The 15,822-nt window shown below is 49.4% G+C and overlaps 2 protein-coding genes across 7 annotated transcripts in view; both read left to right on the forward strand.

Moving 5' to 3' along the window:
- The window catches only part of tsc1a (TSC complex subunit 1a), a 14,664-nt gene extending 6,717 nt beyond the window's left edge, over positions 1 to 7,947 (forward strand). Inside the window, exons 11-22 of one of the 2 annotated variants that reach the window (XM_085295732.1) lie at positions 169 to 236; positions 323 to 419; positions 482 to 702; positions 772 to 905; positions 1,338 to 1,408; positions 1,813 to 1,979; positions 2,074 to 2,256; positions 2,346 to 2,456; positions 2,840 to 2,962; positions 6,332 to 6,519; positions 6,593 to 6,733; positions 6,867 to 7,947. In XM_085295732.1, the coding sequence (XP_085151858.1) occupies positions 169 to 236; positions 323 to 419; positions 482 to 702; positions 772 to 905; positions 1,338 to 1,408; positions 1,813 to 1,979; positions 2,074 to 2,256; positions 2,346 to 2,456; positions 2,840 to 2,962; positions 6,332 to 6,519; positions 6,593 to 6,733; positions 6,867 to 7,290 (1,928 nt within the window). In that variant the 3' untranslated portion in view covers positions 7,291 to 7,947. The remainder of the gene's footprint in view (positions 1 to 168; positions 237 to 322; positions 420 to 481; positions 703 to 771; positions 906 to 1,337; positions 1,409 to 1,812; positions 1,980 to 2,073; positions 2,257 to 2,345; positions 2,457 to 2,839; positions 2,963 to 6,331; positions 6,520 to 6,592; positions 6,734 to 6,866) is intronic. The other variant, XM_085295733.1, reaches the window with a different exon arrangement.
- A 489-nt stretch (positions 7,948 to 8,436) lies between these two features.
- ak8 (adenylate kinase 8) lies at positions 8,437 to 15,808 on the forward strand. 5 transcript variants are annotated; one of them, XM_085295744.1, is made up of 15 exons: positions 8,440 to 8,730; positions 8,862 to 9,041; positions 9,108 to 9,192; positions 10,296 to 10,345; positions 10,440 to 10,526; positions 10,717 to 10,785; positions 12,706 to 12,787; positions 12,871 to 12,942; positions 13,013 to 13,213; positions 13,940 to 14,062; positions 14,425 to 14,514; positions 14,805 to 14,946; positions 15,043 to 15,123; positions 15,327 to 15,456; positions 15,644 to 15,808. In XM_085295744.1, exons 2-15 carry the CDS (start codon positions 8,958 to 8,960, stop codon positions 15,731 to 15,733), a joined length of 1,386 nt encoding a protein of 461 aa, XP_085151870.1. In that variant the 5' UTR covers positions 8,440 to 8,730; positions 8,862 to 8,957; the 3' UTR covers positions 15,734 to 15,808. The 5 variants fall into 5 exon arrangements, 4 of the variants coding, with proteins under 4 accessions (XP_085151870.1, XP_085151871.1, XP_085151869.1 ...); XM_085295745.1 differs by having other exon boundaries at positions 8,948 to 9,041; XM_085295743.1 differs by having other exon boundaries at positions 8,440 to 8,670.
- Positions 15,809 to 15,822: the final 14 nt, after the last annotated feature.

The raw sequence follows: 15,822 nt of genomic DNA on the forward strand, positions 1-15,822 counted from the left end.
GTGTGTTAATAATGTGTGTGTGTGTGTTAATAATGTGTGTGTGTGTGTGTGTGTGTGTGTGTGTGTGTTAATAATGTGTGTGTGTGTGTGTTAATAATGTGTGTGTGTGTGTGTTAATAATGTGTGTGTGTGTGTGTTAATAATGTGTGTGTGTGTGTGTGGACGCAGGTGAGAAATTGCCTTCATCAGCCTCCATTCTTGAGGCTCCTCCCACTAAGGAGCCCGACCGCAGCCAGGTGAGTTAAAGACTTCAGTTAAACAACTGGGAGTTAACTGGGCTGCTTTTATTGTGAAGGAAGAGTCTTGCTTTGTCTCCCTGCAGGTGAGGATGGTCAAAGATGGGGAGGGGTTAACCTGTCAGCCAATCACTGAGGGGGAGGAGCAAGGCCTGAGTGACCTCGTTAACAACAACAGACAAGGTGAGCTGATCGATCTCAGTGATGTCACTGCAGCTGTTTCTTCATCTTCTCTTTGTCTCCAGATGTTAAAGATGAGTCCCAGCAGCCTTCGCCCCGCCTCATCACCTCCACCCCCACTCAGGCTTCAGGGGTCCCCCTGCCTCCCTGCTTCACCACTCCTCACCCCAGATTTGAAGAGCCAGGCTCCGCCCTCTCGGACTACAGCCCCAGCTCTCCGTATGACCCGCTGTTTGAGCTCGCTCTGCCGCGGGCGGCCATGCTGTTCGTTGGGAAGAAGACCCAGGTAAGGTCAGGTGGACCGAGCCACAGGTGGTTTTTGTGAGCGTGCTCGGTAACGTGCTGTGTCCTGCAGGAGGTGCTGGAGAAGAAGGGGGGAGGACCACAGAGGGAGAACAGAGAGGAGGAGGTGACCTCTGTCTCCCCTCTGAAGGTTCTGGACCAGCTGATTGCCCGTGGAAACAACGCCCACGATTGCCTCAGCAGGAGGTGAGCCGCAGGAAGTTATCAGAGGGCATTATCAGGCAGAACGCCGCCTCACGCCCAAAACACACCGATCAGTATCACATCAAAGGTGTGAGTCGCCTAGCTTCATATTGTAACGCATAAACGCCCCCTGAGCGAGCGCTTTGGAGATAGTGGGAAGACAGAAGTCCTTCTAACAGGAAGAAAGCTGCAGCACAGCCAGGCTGAGGGAGGAGAGGCCGGTCGGGGTGAGGCGACAAAACAAGACATTAAACACGAAGCGAGATTCCCGCTGCTCGCCGATCGATGGAGCGAGGTGCAGCCATCGTCTAGTCTGTCGATGAAACCGTGTCCTTAGATTTGAAACGTCTGCACGCGTGTCATCAGAGACCCGTCTGATGTTGTGTAAAACGTGCTAACCTGCGTCACCTCTTTCTTCTTCTGTGGTGTTCACAGGTTATCAGCTGGGAGTAAGTCGGTGGATCGGAGTCACTCTGGAGGTAAACAGCAGAGCATGAAAAGCAAAGGTACCTGAACTCTCGCCTCATCACGCTCATTAACCTCACATGCACATGAAGCTGTAAGCTCACTGTGTGGAGCTGACAAGCTCCTGAACCCGCGCCGCTGTTTCAGCTCGTCGTCACATTCGCTGCTGTTTGCGGGCGTCGTCCTGAATCTGCGTTCAGGTTTGATTTAGCCGGCTGGTGTTCTCGGGTTCAGTTTTCACGTCTTGAGGCTGATGAGGAAGCGGTTCGCGGCAGGATCCACGCTGGTTCTTGGCAGCTGTGGGACACCGTGCTCCGGTTCTCTCGTATTCGCCGTACTGACCACGCCCAGCTCGTTTAATGACCCTCAGACGAGCTGTGGTGTCAAGCTGCCGGGTTTGCATCAGCACAGAGGATTTCATTAGAACTGTGTGTGTGTGTGTCAGGCTCCACCCAGGAGGAGGAGCTTCAGTCTCTGACCAATCAGCTGCTGCTCGTCCATGCTCAGCTCCAGTACGAGCGCTTCAAGCGGCAACAGCACGCCATCCGAAACCGCCGGCTGCTGCGGAGGGTCATCAACGCGACAACGCTGGAGGAGCAGAGCGCTGCCATGGTAACACACACGTCAACCTCATCATGATGCTGAACACCACCCACGTAGCCCCTCCTCTCATGTTTTCTCTCCTCCGTCACGCTGCTGGTTGCAGAAGTCTCAGCTCGGCGTTCAAGACGAGGAGATCCGGAGTCTGAGGGCGAGTCTGGACGAGGAGCAGCGCCGATACTCGGCGCTGCAGCGCGACACACACACACGCAGCGGGCAGCTGCACACACACATTGCACATCTGCTGCAGCTGCAACGAGACGAGCAGAGAGAGAGCCAGAGACTGCAGGTCACACACACACACACACACACACACACACACACACACACACCATCAGCAAAGAGCTTCACATCCTGTGCTCTGATTGGCTGTTGCAGGGTGAGCTGCAGGAGTGCCAGAGCAGACTGCAGGATCTGGAGGCGGAGCTTCAGAAAGCCAATTACAGGGCGTATAATGCTGAGCACCAGCTGACCCAGCTGTCAGTGAAGGTGAGTCCCGATTAGTCGATGGCATCGTTGAAGGAGCACGGCGCTCAGCTGCTTCTCTCTGTGTGTGGCCTCGCAGCATCACAGTGTGTCCATGACGACTAAATACACACCGAGAGGAGGCAGATATGTGGGTCAGAGGGGTTTCACTTCCTGTCAGACACCGATAGGTCTGTCGAGTCTGTAACGAGTCCGTGTGTGCTCAGGCTGTTTCAGTTTAAACCAGCAGCAGAGAAACTGAAGACAAAGCCAGTTTTTCTGTTTCTGAATAATGAAGGAGGACGAGCCCACAGTGGCTCAAAAACAGTAACCACAGCTGAAGTCCTGAGGCAGCTGCTCCCACTCAGTCCTGTTCTACAGATGTTTGTGTGTCTGTGTGTCTCCAGCTGTGCAGCAGTGAGCAGCTGCATCAACAGATGTTCCTGCTGAACCAGCAGCTGGTCCTGCTCGGAGAGACCAACAAAGCTCTGCAGCAACAGCTGGAGGGCGGAGAGACACAGCGCTGCACCGTAAGACCCACACACACACACCAGCTTCAGCCAGCTTCAGCCAGCTTCAGCCAGCTTCAGTCAGCTTCAGCCAGCTTCAGCCAGCTTCAGTCAGCTTCAGTCAGCTTCAGCCAGCTTCAGTCAGCTTCAGCCAGCTTCAGCCAGCTACTATTTTCTTCTCCAGTCTGTGCCGACAGATTTCTCCTGTTTATTCCTTACTTTTTATATTTTATTCAGGCACAGTTGTTGTGGAGCACCCACAGTTTCATTGTACATGTACAATGATAATAAAAGGCTATTCTATTCAATTCTTGGTTGTTAGAAAGTGAATGTCCATAATGTACACTGTCAGTGTAACACAAGTTAAATTATATGTAGTTATTTATATGTTGACTTCAGGGAGGTGGACGGAGAGGAGGGGCTCTCTGTCGATCAGGGGCCTCGAATATGAACGAGCCGAGGGCCACTGCTGTCGTCTCATTGGAGCCACTTTAGTGCTCAAGTAGTACAAAAACAAACAAGAAAACAGACACAAATATTTCTGAAAATGTTTTTTGTTTTTTAAATTTCTAACTTGTAGAAGACGACTGTGCCTGTATAATTTAACTACCCGAAGCCTTTCATTGAATGACCAAACAAACACATCGCTCCTCTGTCGGTCCCACACGTGGCAGCACTGCTGCTGTCGTTGTGTTTGTAACTAAATCATCGTGCAGACATACGTGTACACGTTCCTGCTCTCTGCTCATGTTGTCTTCATATTAAATCATTTAAAGAACTTATTTTAACATTGCGCTCGACAACAAACATAAAAAGTCACTTCATCGGCCAAACTGCATCATATTTCGTCACATCATGTACGAGCCGTGAGTAGGGGTGACGTGAGCCGTTAGTGGCCCCTGGGCCACGAGTTTGAGACCCTTGGTGTAGATAAACTCCAAATGCTTGGAAGTTGTAAACACGGCAAGAATGAGAAACAGACAAATAAATAAATCCAGTTCAGTGTTCAAAGACCGAACGCTCCTTCATCCTCATTCGCCCACATGGCTCCTCCTCTCTCTCTGTGATGTCACATCCTGCTGCGTTTCTCTCTGTGACTAAAGCTCAAACATCAAAATCACATTTTCTTGTTTTCTACGTCGTACCTGAACATGACTCATCGTTAGCTCTGTCACGTCAGTATTCACTTCAACAGGATCTGTTTTTAACTCAGATTCGTAAAAACACGTTTTCCCTTTAGCCATGTTGCTATGACGACCCCACGCGCCTTAGGCGCTACTCGACTGTAGCGGCGAACGAGTGGGTGATAAAGCGCAGACACGCGCCTGCATGCAGAGCTTCAGGATCTGATTAGCAGAATCACATCTACGACTGTGTTTCTCATCGTTTCAGTGAGACACGTTTTCTCTTCCACGCTAACCTGCCGAGATCAGCACATCACAATCGTTACTCAGACTCCGGCCCTTTCTCAATTCTAAGTACGCGAGTCCGTGCTCGCGTTCTCGGCGAGTCCGGTCTCGCCGAGAACGCGAGCACGGACTCGCGATTTGTACAACTGGAACAGCAGCGTACTTGATGATGTCACAGGTCCAGAGTTTTTACTGCCGTCCTTAATTTAACTGTGAGTAATATGTGATGAAGCTTTAATCACAGCCGAACCGGTTTACTCAGGAACAAATTAAACACTGAAACAAACCAAACATTAACATTTAGAAGTGATCTAAGTGACTTATATATCATGTTTAACCTCAGTAGTGAAATCTCCATTAATAAAAATAGTGTACATGTACATACGTGTACATACCTTAATAAAAACAAGCAGGTGAGATGTTAGAACGCTTTTATTTTTATTGTAGTGGACACTCAATACAATAGACAGCTGCTGGGGTTTGTTTAACCCTTTAAGACCTACCATAGAACCAAGTCCACCAGAGCTTATATTATATTTTTACATGCTGTGGAGCCATTTTTAGGAGCATTTCAAGTTGCTATACATCAATACAACCATTATAGCCCAAACTTTAATAATATGTCTGCATTAGGTGCATAGTAATTACATAAATTGCAAAAAAGTGCAATAAACTACAAAAAAATTGAAAATCGTTTTTGCTTTTTTAACATATATTTCTAGTGAGAGAAATTTAAGAGGCTTATCCCTCAAAACTGTAAATACAAAAAAGTTACACAAACTAGTTTCCCACCACAGGAAATTTATTTTGAGTGTCTTCATAGTTTTATTTTTGAAATACACCAATTTTTATACACTGCAGGAAAAATGAAAATAAATATTATAGTGCAAATTTGCAAAATAACAGCATCTGCATCAAAATAAACTATTTCCAGCAGTGCAATATGAGTCTTAAGCATCCCAGAAACGACACAGAAAGTCATAAAGTCAAACATAACTTTTTAAAACACATAACAAGTAAAACACAAGCTCATAAGGCCCCGATCGTAAAAAACTACATTTCCGCAAAATTACATCACTTCCGGTTTCGGGCAGGTCATGCGGTCATGTGATAGTTCCGCTGATGGACGTAGGAAGTGTTACAAACAGCTGATGGATCGGCGAAGCGTGTTTCTGGAATATCATGTTTTTGTTGCTGCAAGTGATTTTTATGCAGTTTTTGCAAAGCTATATGTGGAAGGAAACTGTGACCGAGGACAAGCTGATGGCATAAGATGTAAGTACAACTCCTCCAGTTTCATATGCAAAAAAAAATTATTGCGCTAGCTTACTTGGTTGCAGAGCTACCGGGATTTAAAAATAGTTACGCAAAACAGAGCGTGCCCGCTCCGATCGGCTGTAAAGGGTTAACCTGAGTAGCAAAAAGACCGCGGGGGGGTTGAAAACGCTGTGCCGGGAGTCCGCTGTTCTCGCCGGCTCTAATAATCCTCGACCTCGCTGTCTGCTGTGGAGCCGGCGGGTCACAGACGTCTCCGAAAACGTCGGAGCGCGTTTGGAAATATGTGACATCTTGATAAATCGAGCAGATGTTTGAAGTTCACACAGCTACATTCTCGCTTGAAAATAACTTAAAAGTTTATTTTGTGACCCAGAAAGAGTAATATGTAAAAGTTTTTAGCCCCGCTCGTCCGCCATTGCTGCGTTTGAGTTTTGGACGAGAACACAAGTACGCATATTGAGACAGGCCCTCCGTTTCTCCTTCAACGTATGTTTTGATTTAGATTTTTGTTTCTTATTAAAGACGGTTCACTAAAAGCACGTACAGAGTTATAGCACACCTTTTACGCTTCCTCAGACGTAAGTCGGGGAGTTGACTCTCTCAACAACACACCGCCCTCTGCTGACCCTTTTGTGTAATGCAAATGTGGCCACTATGATGAATGGAGGGTGCGCTGTTCTAAATGTACTCTGCTGTGTGTCAGGAGGCGTCCATGCTGCAGTGCAGTGTGGGTAAGGAGTTCCTGAGGCTGAAGGACAACGATGTCCAGCAGAGACAGAAGCTGGAAGCAGCCAATCACAGGATCACGGAGCTGGAGAGCCAGCAGGCCAGGAAAGACCAGCTGATCCTGAGCCAGAAAAAACTGCTGGAGGACACCAAGAACCAGAACAGGTCAGTCCGGCTTCACCTTCTGGAACTCTCCACACGGGAAGCGTCGGACTCAGACTGCGTATGTCGCTTTCAGGGTAGAGCTGTCGGCGTCGGAGAGCCGCTGTACCGCTCTGAGGAGAGTTACTCAGGCGCTGCAGACCGAGATGCTTCAGCTGTACGGTCAGATCGCGGGAGGCGGGGCTCACCCAAACGGCGAGCTGCAGGACGTCAGCAGGTAAACAGGGCCATCGTCCGAGGACGCCTCGATCCCACAGAGACGTCCAAAATGATTTAATGAGACGGGCAGAACCAGGACGAGTGTGCGTTGTTGATAAATGTTTGCCTTTCTGTGTCATACTGTCCTCCAGATCCGACAGCGGAGCCTTACCTGATGCTCAGGGAAGCCAAAAGTCCCTCCTCCCGTTTTCTTCTGCTGTTGGGATCATGAACGGAGCAGTGGAGGTCCTTTCCACCTCCCCCGTGTCCCTCTCACTCTCCCCCATCGACTCCCCGCTGGCTGTCGGCTCCTTCCTGGAGCAACGAGCCCGACAGCTGTTCAGACCCACAGATCAGAACCAGGAGGAGGAGGAGGAGGTGAATGTCCAACCAGCAAGCCCTCCACTCGGTCAGGAGGTGGAGGAGGCATCACTCCCTGTAGGAAGTCCTCAGACTGAGCCGCTGAGCCAAGCCGCAGACCCCATCGTGGCCCCCGTAGACCTGACACTCGCCGTCCAACAGAGGAGACACGAACTGAGCATCATGGACTACGACGAGACACTGCCCGACATCTGAGGGAGGAGGAGGTGGGGTTCCTAGGGGCTCCGCCCTCACTCTGGAAAAGAGCAATAAAGATGATAATGATAAGGCAATAAGCAGGCTGATCCAAGATCAGCAAACTTTCAGTAACGATTGTTATTTATTAGGGGAATTAAATCTACAGCTAGCCTGGCTAGTATCCACAAACAAAAATGCCCTCTAATAAGTGGCATCCAATCAAAAGGACAGTCGCTCCTATCCAGTGCTGATGGGAGTGGTCTGTTGGGCGGTCTGCTAGTACCGCCATAGTCTCAGCCATAGTATTGATCCATAGTTATGATAAAAGGAGTCTAGTTCAGGGACTCCAGTTAGCTGAGGTGAAGCCTCGCAGATAGCTAGCAGCTACAGCCGCCTGCATCAGCCAATCAAATTCCAGGATTTGATCACAAGAAAGTGACGCGGCTGAAACTGTAACGCTGAAGCTTCAGAGTCGATGATGTGCCTTTGTCCGTCTTTTTTCTACAGTCTGTGTTTCAGCTGATTTTCCTGTTTAAGCCAAAAAGTGCTTCATGCCAAATTAAACGCTGCGACTGATGATTGTTTTCTTTATGGATTTGTCAGCTGATCAGTAACTGCAGACAAACCAAAGATGTGCTCCTGAAACACTGTGACAGAAATAAAGATGTAAACGTCTGTTTGTGCGTTTTTTGTTAAAGTTGTCACACTTTTCAATGCTCTTTGTTTAAAAAGATTTGCCACACATTTAAGATATATTTGAAAACCAACATTATTTTAAGGGAATTTGTGAACTTTGTTTCTAAATGAATTCTCTTATTAATATTTGACACCATGAATATGACATTTATTACTAATTAAATTTGTTATAATTAGATTATTACTAATCTTTGTTTTATATTAATTTTTCTATGCAATTTGGGGGTGATTGTATTTTCCGGGTATTTTAATCTGAATATTTGACACTATAGGGAAAACTAACCTGATGTTTTCCTCACTGACGGATTTAAAGGCGCCATTTTTCTCCAGGTTCTGGCTCAGGTGATTAAAAATGCGCCAAACGTGCGGAAATGAGACTTTTCTGACGTCAGTCGGGTCCTGATCGATCGTCCTTAGTTAACCGTTCAAGAAACGTCCCCTCGTGAACTCTGCACCGTTTGCCCTGCACGGGCAGTGATGACGTCGTTCCCTAGCAACCGACCAACGCGTCGTAGCGACCGTCCCGAGAGCGAAGAGGCGGGAAGGGTTTTGGTGTTATCGTTATTTTTGGTTTTAACGTCGTTTTTGTGCCAAAGTTCGGATTTTAGCGGATACGTCTGAGCGCGAGACGTTTGTTAATGTTTCCCGCGCTTCAGCAGCCAACAGAAAGTTCCTGGGAAACGGTGAGAGGTGTTTGGACAGGTGAGAGGCCGGAAGTGGAGCTCTGAAAGCGGACGTCAACTTTTTAAAAGATAAAATCAGGTTGACCGTTAAAACATTCATGTTTTATTGTTGTCAGAAAATGTTTGAACAGTTGTGTGTTAGTGTATGTTGTGTATTCAGCTGACAGCCCTTTATTCGTGGGCCCGTTGGCTCCCTAACCCTGAGTACAGGAGATGGTCGGTGTGCGGCGTTCAGGGGAGTCGGGACAGAATATCAGTGTTTGATCGGTGTGTGGTGGGCCTGGTGGTGCTTTCAGGGACTTCCTGATGGATGAGACGGTGAGGCCTCTGAGGATTCCTCCTCAGGCGTTCGTCTACGCCGACAAACACAACGTGGCCCAGCTGGTGCAGGTAAAGGTGCAGCTGCAGGTTTCCCACGCGTGAAGCTGCTCTACATTCACTGTGTGTGTGTTTCAGAGCATGCTGTGCAGCCTGGTGATCGATCAGCCTGTTGATCCGATCTCCTACCTGATCGGGCTTCTGCAGAGGAGCAGCGATGATGGTGAGGTCGCCGTCGTGTCCCTGATGGCTTTTATTTGTTAGCATCGCTTAAAGCAGGGGTGTCAAACTCAAATACACAGTGGGCCAAAATTCAAAACTGGAACAAAGTCGCGGGCTAACATTAATATTTATTGAAAAAAAAAAATCTTCCTCCAGATATAAGAATGAATCTTTTCTTCTGGACTCAAACACGTTTTGCTGAAAAACTGAATATGGAACAGCAAAGCTTAATACTAAACAATATATATATTAGCTGTATAATACCAGTAGGCCAGCTCTGATAGTAATTTTGTATGGCTTCGTGGGCCAAAAGTAATTAGGCTGCGGGCCAGAGTCTGACACCTATGGCTTAAAGCATTCCTTTAAAATTGTCTTTAAACGCAGACCGGGCAGAATATAAAGTCTTAAAATGGTCTCAGCCTTAATTCATCATTTTTATCACAGAAACACATACAGGACGTTTGCGATATCTGGAAACTCCAACGAAACGCTCGCACACCTGTAAAGCTTTGAGTCAGGAATTTATTCTGACGTTATTAAAAATGAGACGCAACTATGGGGCTCATCAGACACCACGTTTTACAAATGCTTTTATGCACATCTGAAATGTTTAGTGTCAGTCCTAAACCGTTGTTCAGTTAGGATTAGAGTTCAGCACCGGAAACAGTGGCAACGATGAAGACACAAACACACGAGGTTCTCTGACGTCAGCTACACAATGAGCAATAAAAAGCTTAAATAAGCACAAACTAACAAATACATCGGGCCAAGAGAAGGACCGAAACACAGCCGAGGCAGAAACATGATGCCGCCCCTAGGGGGCGCTCTGACTCCAGCAACATCAGCACAGACGGACACCACTGCACTCACAAACCGCTAATGATAGGTCGTGGTTCTTTGTTCTGACGTCGCTCTCAACGCTCTTCTGAAATATTGATGTGGTCGTGTGTCCACGAGATTTTGAATGCAGCGTGTTGTGTTTAAGGACAGTAAGGTGTTTCATTTCTCCAGTCGGTGGTGATCTTTGGCAAGCGTCTGCAGCAGGAAACAGTCAGACTGCAGGTCATGTGACCAGCTTGTTTTCTGACGTCTGATCTGTGTCAGTCCCCAGGGTCATGGTGCTGGGACCTCCTGCTGTCGGCAAACACACCGTGGTGAGTTCAAGTGAGCGTGGGAAACTTTCAGCTGACCTCCGCTTGCTCGTTTACGTTTCTTCTTCTTCTATGTTTTTTGGGGGGTTTTCTTCAGGCCAAAAAGCTGAGCGCCGAGCTGAGAGCTGTTCACGTGACCGAAGGCAGTTTACTGCAGTACCGATCAGAGCTGCACGCCGAGCAGGTACACCTGCTTTTTCCTGATGTCTGTATCTGATCATTGTTGACTCTGAGCGGAGTGATGAAGTCTGACCTCAGTGTTGTCACTTTGTGACCAAACCGCCCGACCCCTCCCTGGTCCTCCTGTCTAGAGCCCGTTTGTTCATTCTGTGCATCATCCTGATGCCCGTGTGACCTGTGTTTTGTGTGTTTAGGAGCTTTCGGAGGGGGTGCTGGTTGGACTGGTTCAGCAGAGGCTGAAGGAGATGGACTGCTTCCACCGGGTGAGTCAGCCTCACAGTCCGGTTAGCTTAAAGCATCATTAAACATTTGTGCCGTGTTCGCACAGACCTGGGTCAAAGATCGTCGGTGCCACATGTCACAACCCGTTTGAAACGTCCCCCCTGATGTCCCCCCTGTTAGAAACGTCCCCCGTTACCCGCCTCACTTGCGTCTGTGATTGATGATAATTAGCGCTCTGGTCTCCGTTGTGTCCTACTACGATTCCCAGCAGGCCGAGCAGCGTTCTCCCCGAGGACGGGCTGATCAAAGGGATGCTGCTGTCACATCATGTGTGTTATATTCACACGGGCCGCTCCTCGCCGACGCTCCTCGTTAGCATCACGTCCCGTTTGCGAGGGCTGCTTTCAGATCAGTTTAAGGCAATGAAAGACGGAGGAGCAGCTGTCACAACAACAGCGACACAAACTGAACGCCTTCAAGCGGCATCGTGCTCAAAACGCATCCAGACAAATAAAGACTCGCCTGCAAGCGAGATCGGCGGCACCTGTCCCAGGTTACCTGCGCTGCCGGGAGGTCTGAGAGGGCGGGGCTTTTTGCAGGAGGTCTGGAAGAATTCTGCCTTCTTTTGCACTACTGCAGCTTTGAGCAGGACCCAGTCGCAGCACAGGTTCAGGGGGGGTGTCTGTGGTGTCCGCTCAGGGCTCTGCAGTCCCACAGGGGGGTTTCTAGTCTGCTTCTTTATTGTTGCTCAGTGTGAAGAAGTTCAACAATACGTCTGTGTCTCTACACGATAAAGAAACAGAAACTGCCACAGACGTGGATCAGCTGCTGGACCCGTGTGATCAAACATGGCAGACAGGAAGTTTATTCCATGTTTAACAATCAGAGTACATTCAAAATGAAATACACTGCCTTGATTTTTCTACAAGGTCAGGAAAGAGAGCGGTGTTCGAGACTTCAGTCTGGTATAGTTTGAGGGAACATTTTATGTAATGAAGGGAAAGAACCATGTGTTGTGATTGGTTCAGGACATACCTGCCTGCCCTCGGCTACCCTCAGCCACCGCCACAGGTCGGCTGATCTTTATTACTCTGCTTTCACTTGGTTTCGACAGGTACGCCAATACTGAACTGCTCTGCTGCAACATTAGCGAGCAAAGCTTTAACAACGTTTTGTGTCAAAACTTCAGAGAAGCAGAACAAACAGAAGCTGTTTACACCTCAGACTGTAAACGAAAGATGGACACGGCTCGTCACATCTCAGCTTCTCATGTGAGACTCACTCCTGCGAAGATCTCAGTGAGACAGCTCCACCCGTCAGAGTGTGTGTGTGTGTGTGTGTGTGTCATTAGCAGCTTCTTTGATTTGCTAATAGCTGTTTTTGGCTGCAGGCTAAACTCGTCACACACACACCAGGGACCGTCTGTGTGTGTGTTTGTGTCGGTGTGTGTGTTGAGGATGACTGACAGGTCCCGTCAGGACACCGCCTGCTGCTGTCACATTAAATTGTGCAACTTTGCGTCCGGCAGGAGCGTGGATGTGCAGGTGAAGATGAACCGTTAGTACACACTTCCAAGAGCTTCCAACAGAACCGGGACAGAACAGAGAGCAGGCACCTGTCAGTCTAACAGGCCACACCCCTAACAGTGCACCCTTTAGCAGCCCCTCCCTGAGCCCAGTTCTGCTGGAGGTTTCTGCCTGTTTCCTTCCTGCTTGTTCATATAGAGGGGTCTGATTGGTGGGTTTCTCTGTGAAGCTCTGTGTCAATAAAGCTGAACTGAATCAGAGACACGTGCAGAAGCTCAGAGTTGGAGCTCTGACGGAGGCTTCTGAAGATACTCTTCAGACAGACTGAACGCATCACCTGCTCATGAGCATGGGATCATGCTGACCTCTGAACCCACACACACACACACACACACACACACACAGCCTGACGTGTGTGTGTGTGTTTTACTGCAGGGCTGGGTGTTGGAGGGAATCCCTCAGACTCGCCTGCAGGCTCTGAGTCTGCAGCAGGGCGGAGTCATCCCCGAGCACGTTGGTAAGTAACAGGAAGTGAGATCACGCTTTGTGCCCTGCGCGGCTGCTTCCTGTGTGACATCACGCTGTGGTATGTGTCATCAGTGATGCTCGAGGCGGCGGATGACGTGCTGATGGAGAGAAGTTGCGGACGGCTGGTCGACGCAATCACTGGGGGTGAGCCCACGCCCATAATCAAACATCAGTGAATATGTTCTTTCCTTGTGACATCACTTCCTGTCTGCAGACATCTACCATCGGACTTTCATCCTGCCAGATGATGACATTATCACTCGGCGTCTGGAGAAGGGGAGGAGTCTGACAGACCAACAGAGACTTCCTAAGCTTCACCGTTACTGTTGTGAGGTCACGGGTCTGAGATCAGCCTATCAGCACGTGCTCAAGGTCATCGACAGCGACCAACCACACGCTGACATCTACCAGCAAGGTACAGACCCACACAGACTCTCTCACACACACACAGACTCACACACACACAGATGCTGATTGGTCAGTGAGGAGTGTTTGCATCATCGGTGTGAACGATGCTCTCCTGTGGTTGAGTCCAGGTTCAGGCTCCTCCCTCCCAAACCTGCGGTGTGCCACAGTTTTGGTTCTGCTCGTCTTCAGCACGTTTTGAGCAGCTTTGCTATGCAGATGATATTCAGGTGTTTTTTGCTCTAAGCCTCGAGACGTGTGTCCAGATCCTGCAGAGGTGCTTGGACTCTATTAAAAGTTGGATGTCTGACAGTTTTTCTCCATCTTAATGAAGAAGAAGCTGGAGGCCCTGTTCGTGCCCCTGACAGAGTTGTACCTGACGGAGGCTCTTGGTCCCCTTGCTCCGTTTACTAAATCCTCTGTCAGGAACTCTGAGGGGACCTGGACTCTATGATGATTGAACTACATCCTGCAGGTCCCAGAGGTCATGTGATCAGGGCCTGCTGGCTGGAGCCTCGGACACATCTAAACACTTGGCGCTTGGCTTTATGAACTTTATGAACGGTGCTGCAGGAATGAAACTGTTCTTTAATGATGCCTCAGTGAAACAGTCACAGAGCAGGCAGCTCCAGCATCCTGTCCTCAGGTGTGCTCCATACACCTGAGCTCGTTCTTTCTGTGATCTACCTGCTGATTCAGGTAAAGCATTAACTGGTGTGTGTGTGTTTTCTCTTAGTGCTGGCTTTTGTCCGGACTCGTCAGCGCTCCAGAACTCCCAGAATCCTCCTGCTGGGACCACCGGGGTCTGGAAGGAGCCGTCAAGCCCAGCTGCTGTCAGAGAAGTACGGGATGGTGGACGGTACGCAGCCAGGATGGGGTCACAGTTGAGGGACACCAGCTCAGGCTCACTGTGCATCCAATAGGAAGCTCCGGGCGAGTAGCTGCTAAATACAAACCTGCCACAGTCTCTTTGTAACATGTAAAGATATGACAGAGACCTTAAAGGGTCAGAGGTCACACTGATGAAAAGCATGTCCTGTCAGGTCACATATAGGTCAGAGTGAAATCTGAGGTTTCGCTCAGGTGGAGGAAGTAATGAGAATGGCCAAAGGTCACACGACGAAGACTGTTTTCACTTTTTACTGTGTGTGTGTGTGTGTGTGTGTGTGTGTGTGTGTGTGTGTGTGTGTGTGTGTGTGTGTGTGTGTGTGTGTGTGTCAGTGAGCTGTGGTCGTTTGCTGAGGTCTGTAGCTGCAGCTGGTTCCAGTCGAGGAGCAGAGGTCCAGGCGTACCTGGATGACAGACGTCCAGGTGAGCACACACTCATGTCTGCCTGCGGCTGCGATGTTCTCTATCAAACCTTCCAGAAAGTGCCGCTCGTCTCGCGTCAGTCCACACAAGGTTTCCCACAAGTGTGTGGGACCATCCAGAGGGTTTTTGGACATGTTTATGGTGTGACTAATGTGCAAAAAAGAAATCAGGGAGGGGGCAGAGACAGTACGAGCTGACATAAGCCTCCGACCGTCGCTGCCGAGGCGCGGCCGGCTGTGACCGTGTGCGCTAGCGTCCAGAGGGCGACACTAACCCCGCTGTGGCTGCAGTTTCAGACTCGCTGCTGCTGCAGGTCCTGGAGGAGCGGCTGAGCCGACCCGACTGCACCCGCGGGGGCTGGATCCTGCACGGCTTCCCCTGCGACCTGCAGCAGGCCCGGAGCCTGCAGGAGAGCCACCAGCAGCCCAACAGGTACAGGCTCACTGTACTCACGGAGCCGTTCTCCAGAAAACTCCGAAATCCTTTTAACCTGCTCGCATTCTCGTCTCGTCCTCCTCTTACTGTCAGGGTTTTCTTCCTGGAGCTGACCGATGACGTTTGCCTGGAGAGACTCAGTCTGAGAGCCACAGACCCGGTCAGCGGTCAGAGGTCAGGAACTCAGATTTACCTGTGACAGGAAAATTCCCACTGCAGGGAGAACACGTCTGCATCATGCTGTCGGCCCTGTGATGTAATACACACACATGTGTAGGCACACACAGTGCTGATGGTGCAGTGGTGGTATTGACTGTGTGTGTGTGTGTGTGTGTGTGTGTGTGTGTGTGTGTGTGTGTGTGTGTGTGTGTGCGCAGCTTCCATCCTGTGACTCGGCCGGCTCCGAGCTCTGAGGTTCAGCACAGACTAAAGACCCGACCTGAGGACAGCATGGAGTCTGTAACACAGAGACTGAAACAGTACAGGCTCCACAGCGCCGCCCTGCAGGTACACACACACAGGAGAGAGATGGAGGCAAAACATTAGGAACAACAACAAAGACTAAAAGGCCAAAAACAAAGCTGTGATTTAAACCCATGGATCATAAGATCAGAACAAGCAGCAAAGATGAGCTGTAACCCGCAGGTGCACGCAGGTGAAAATCTAACTCTGTGTGTGTGTGTGTGTGTGTCAGTCTGTCTATCCTGAGGCCATTCACATCGATGCTGATCAGGACCCTCACTCTGTGTTTGAGGCCGTGGCGAGCAGGCTGACCTCTGAGTGACCTCTGACTCACCTGGACTCACCTGAACAAGCGGAGGTCACATGATTGTCTGTAAAAATAAAGCATGTGCTGCTCCTCCCTGTGTTTGT

This window comes from Mchenga conophoros, linkage group LG12, assembly GCF_057382185.1.
Source record: "Mchenga conophoros isolate Kocher_MC1m ecotype Shallow Benthic linkage group LG12, M_conophoros_male_GT1.1, whole genome shotgun sequence".
NCBI lineage: Eukaryota > Metazoa > Chordata > Actinopteri > Cichliformes > Cichlidae > Mchenga > Mchenga conophoros.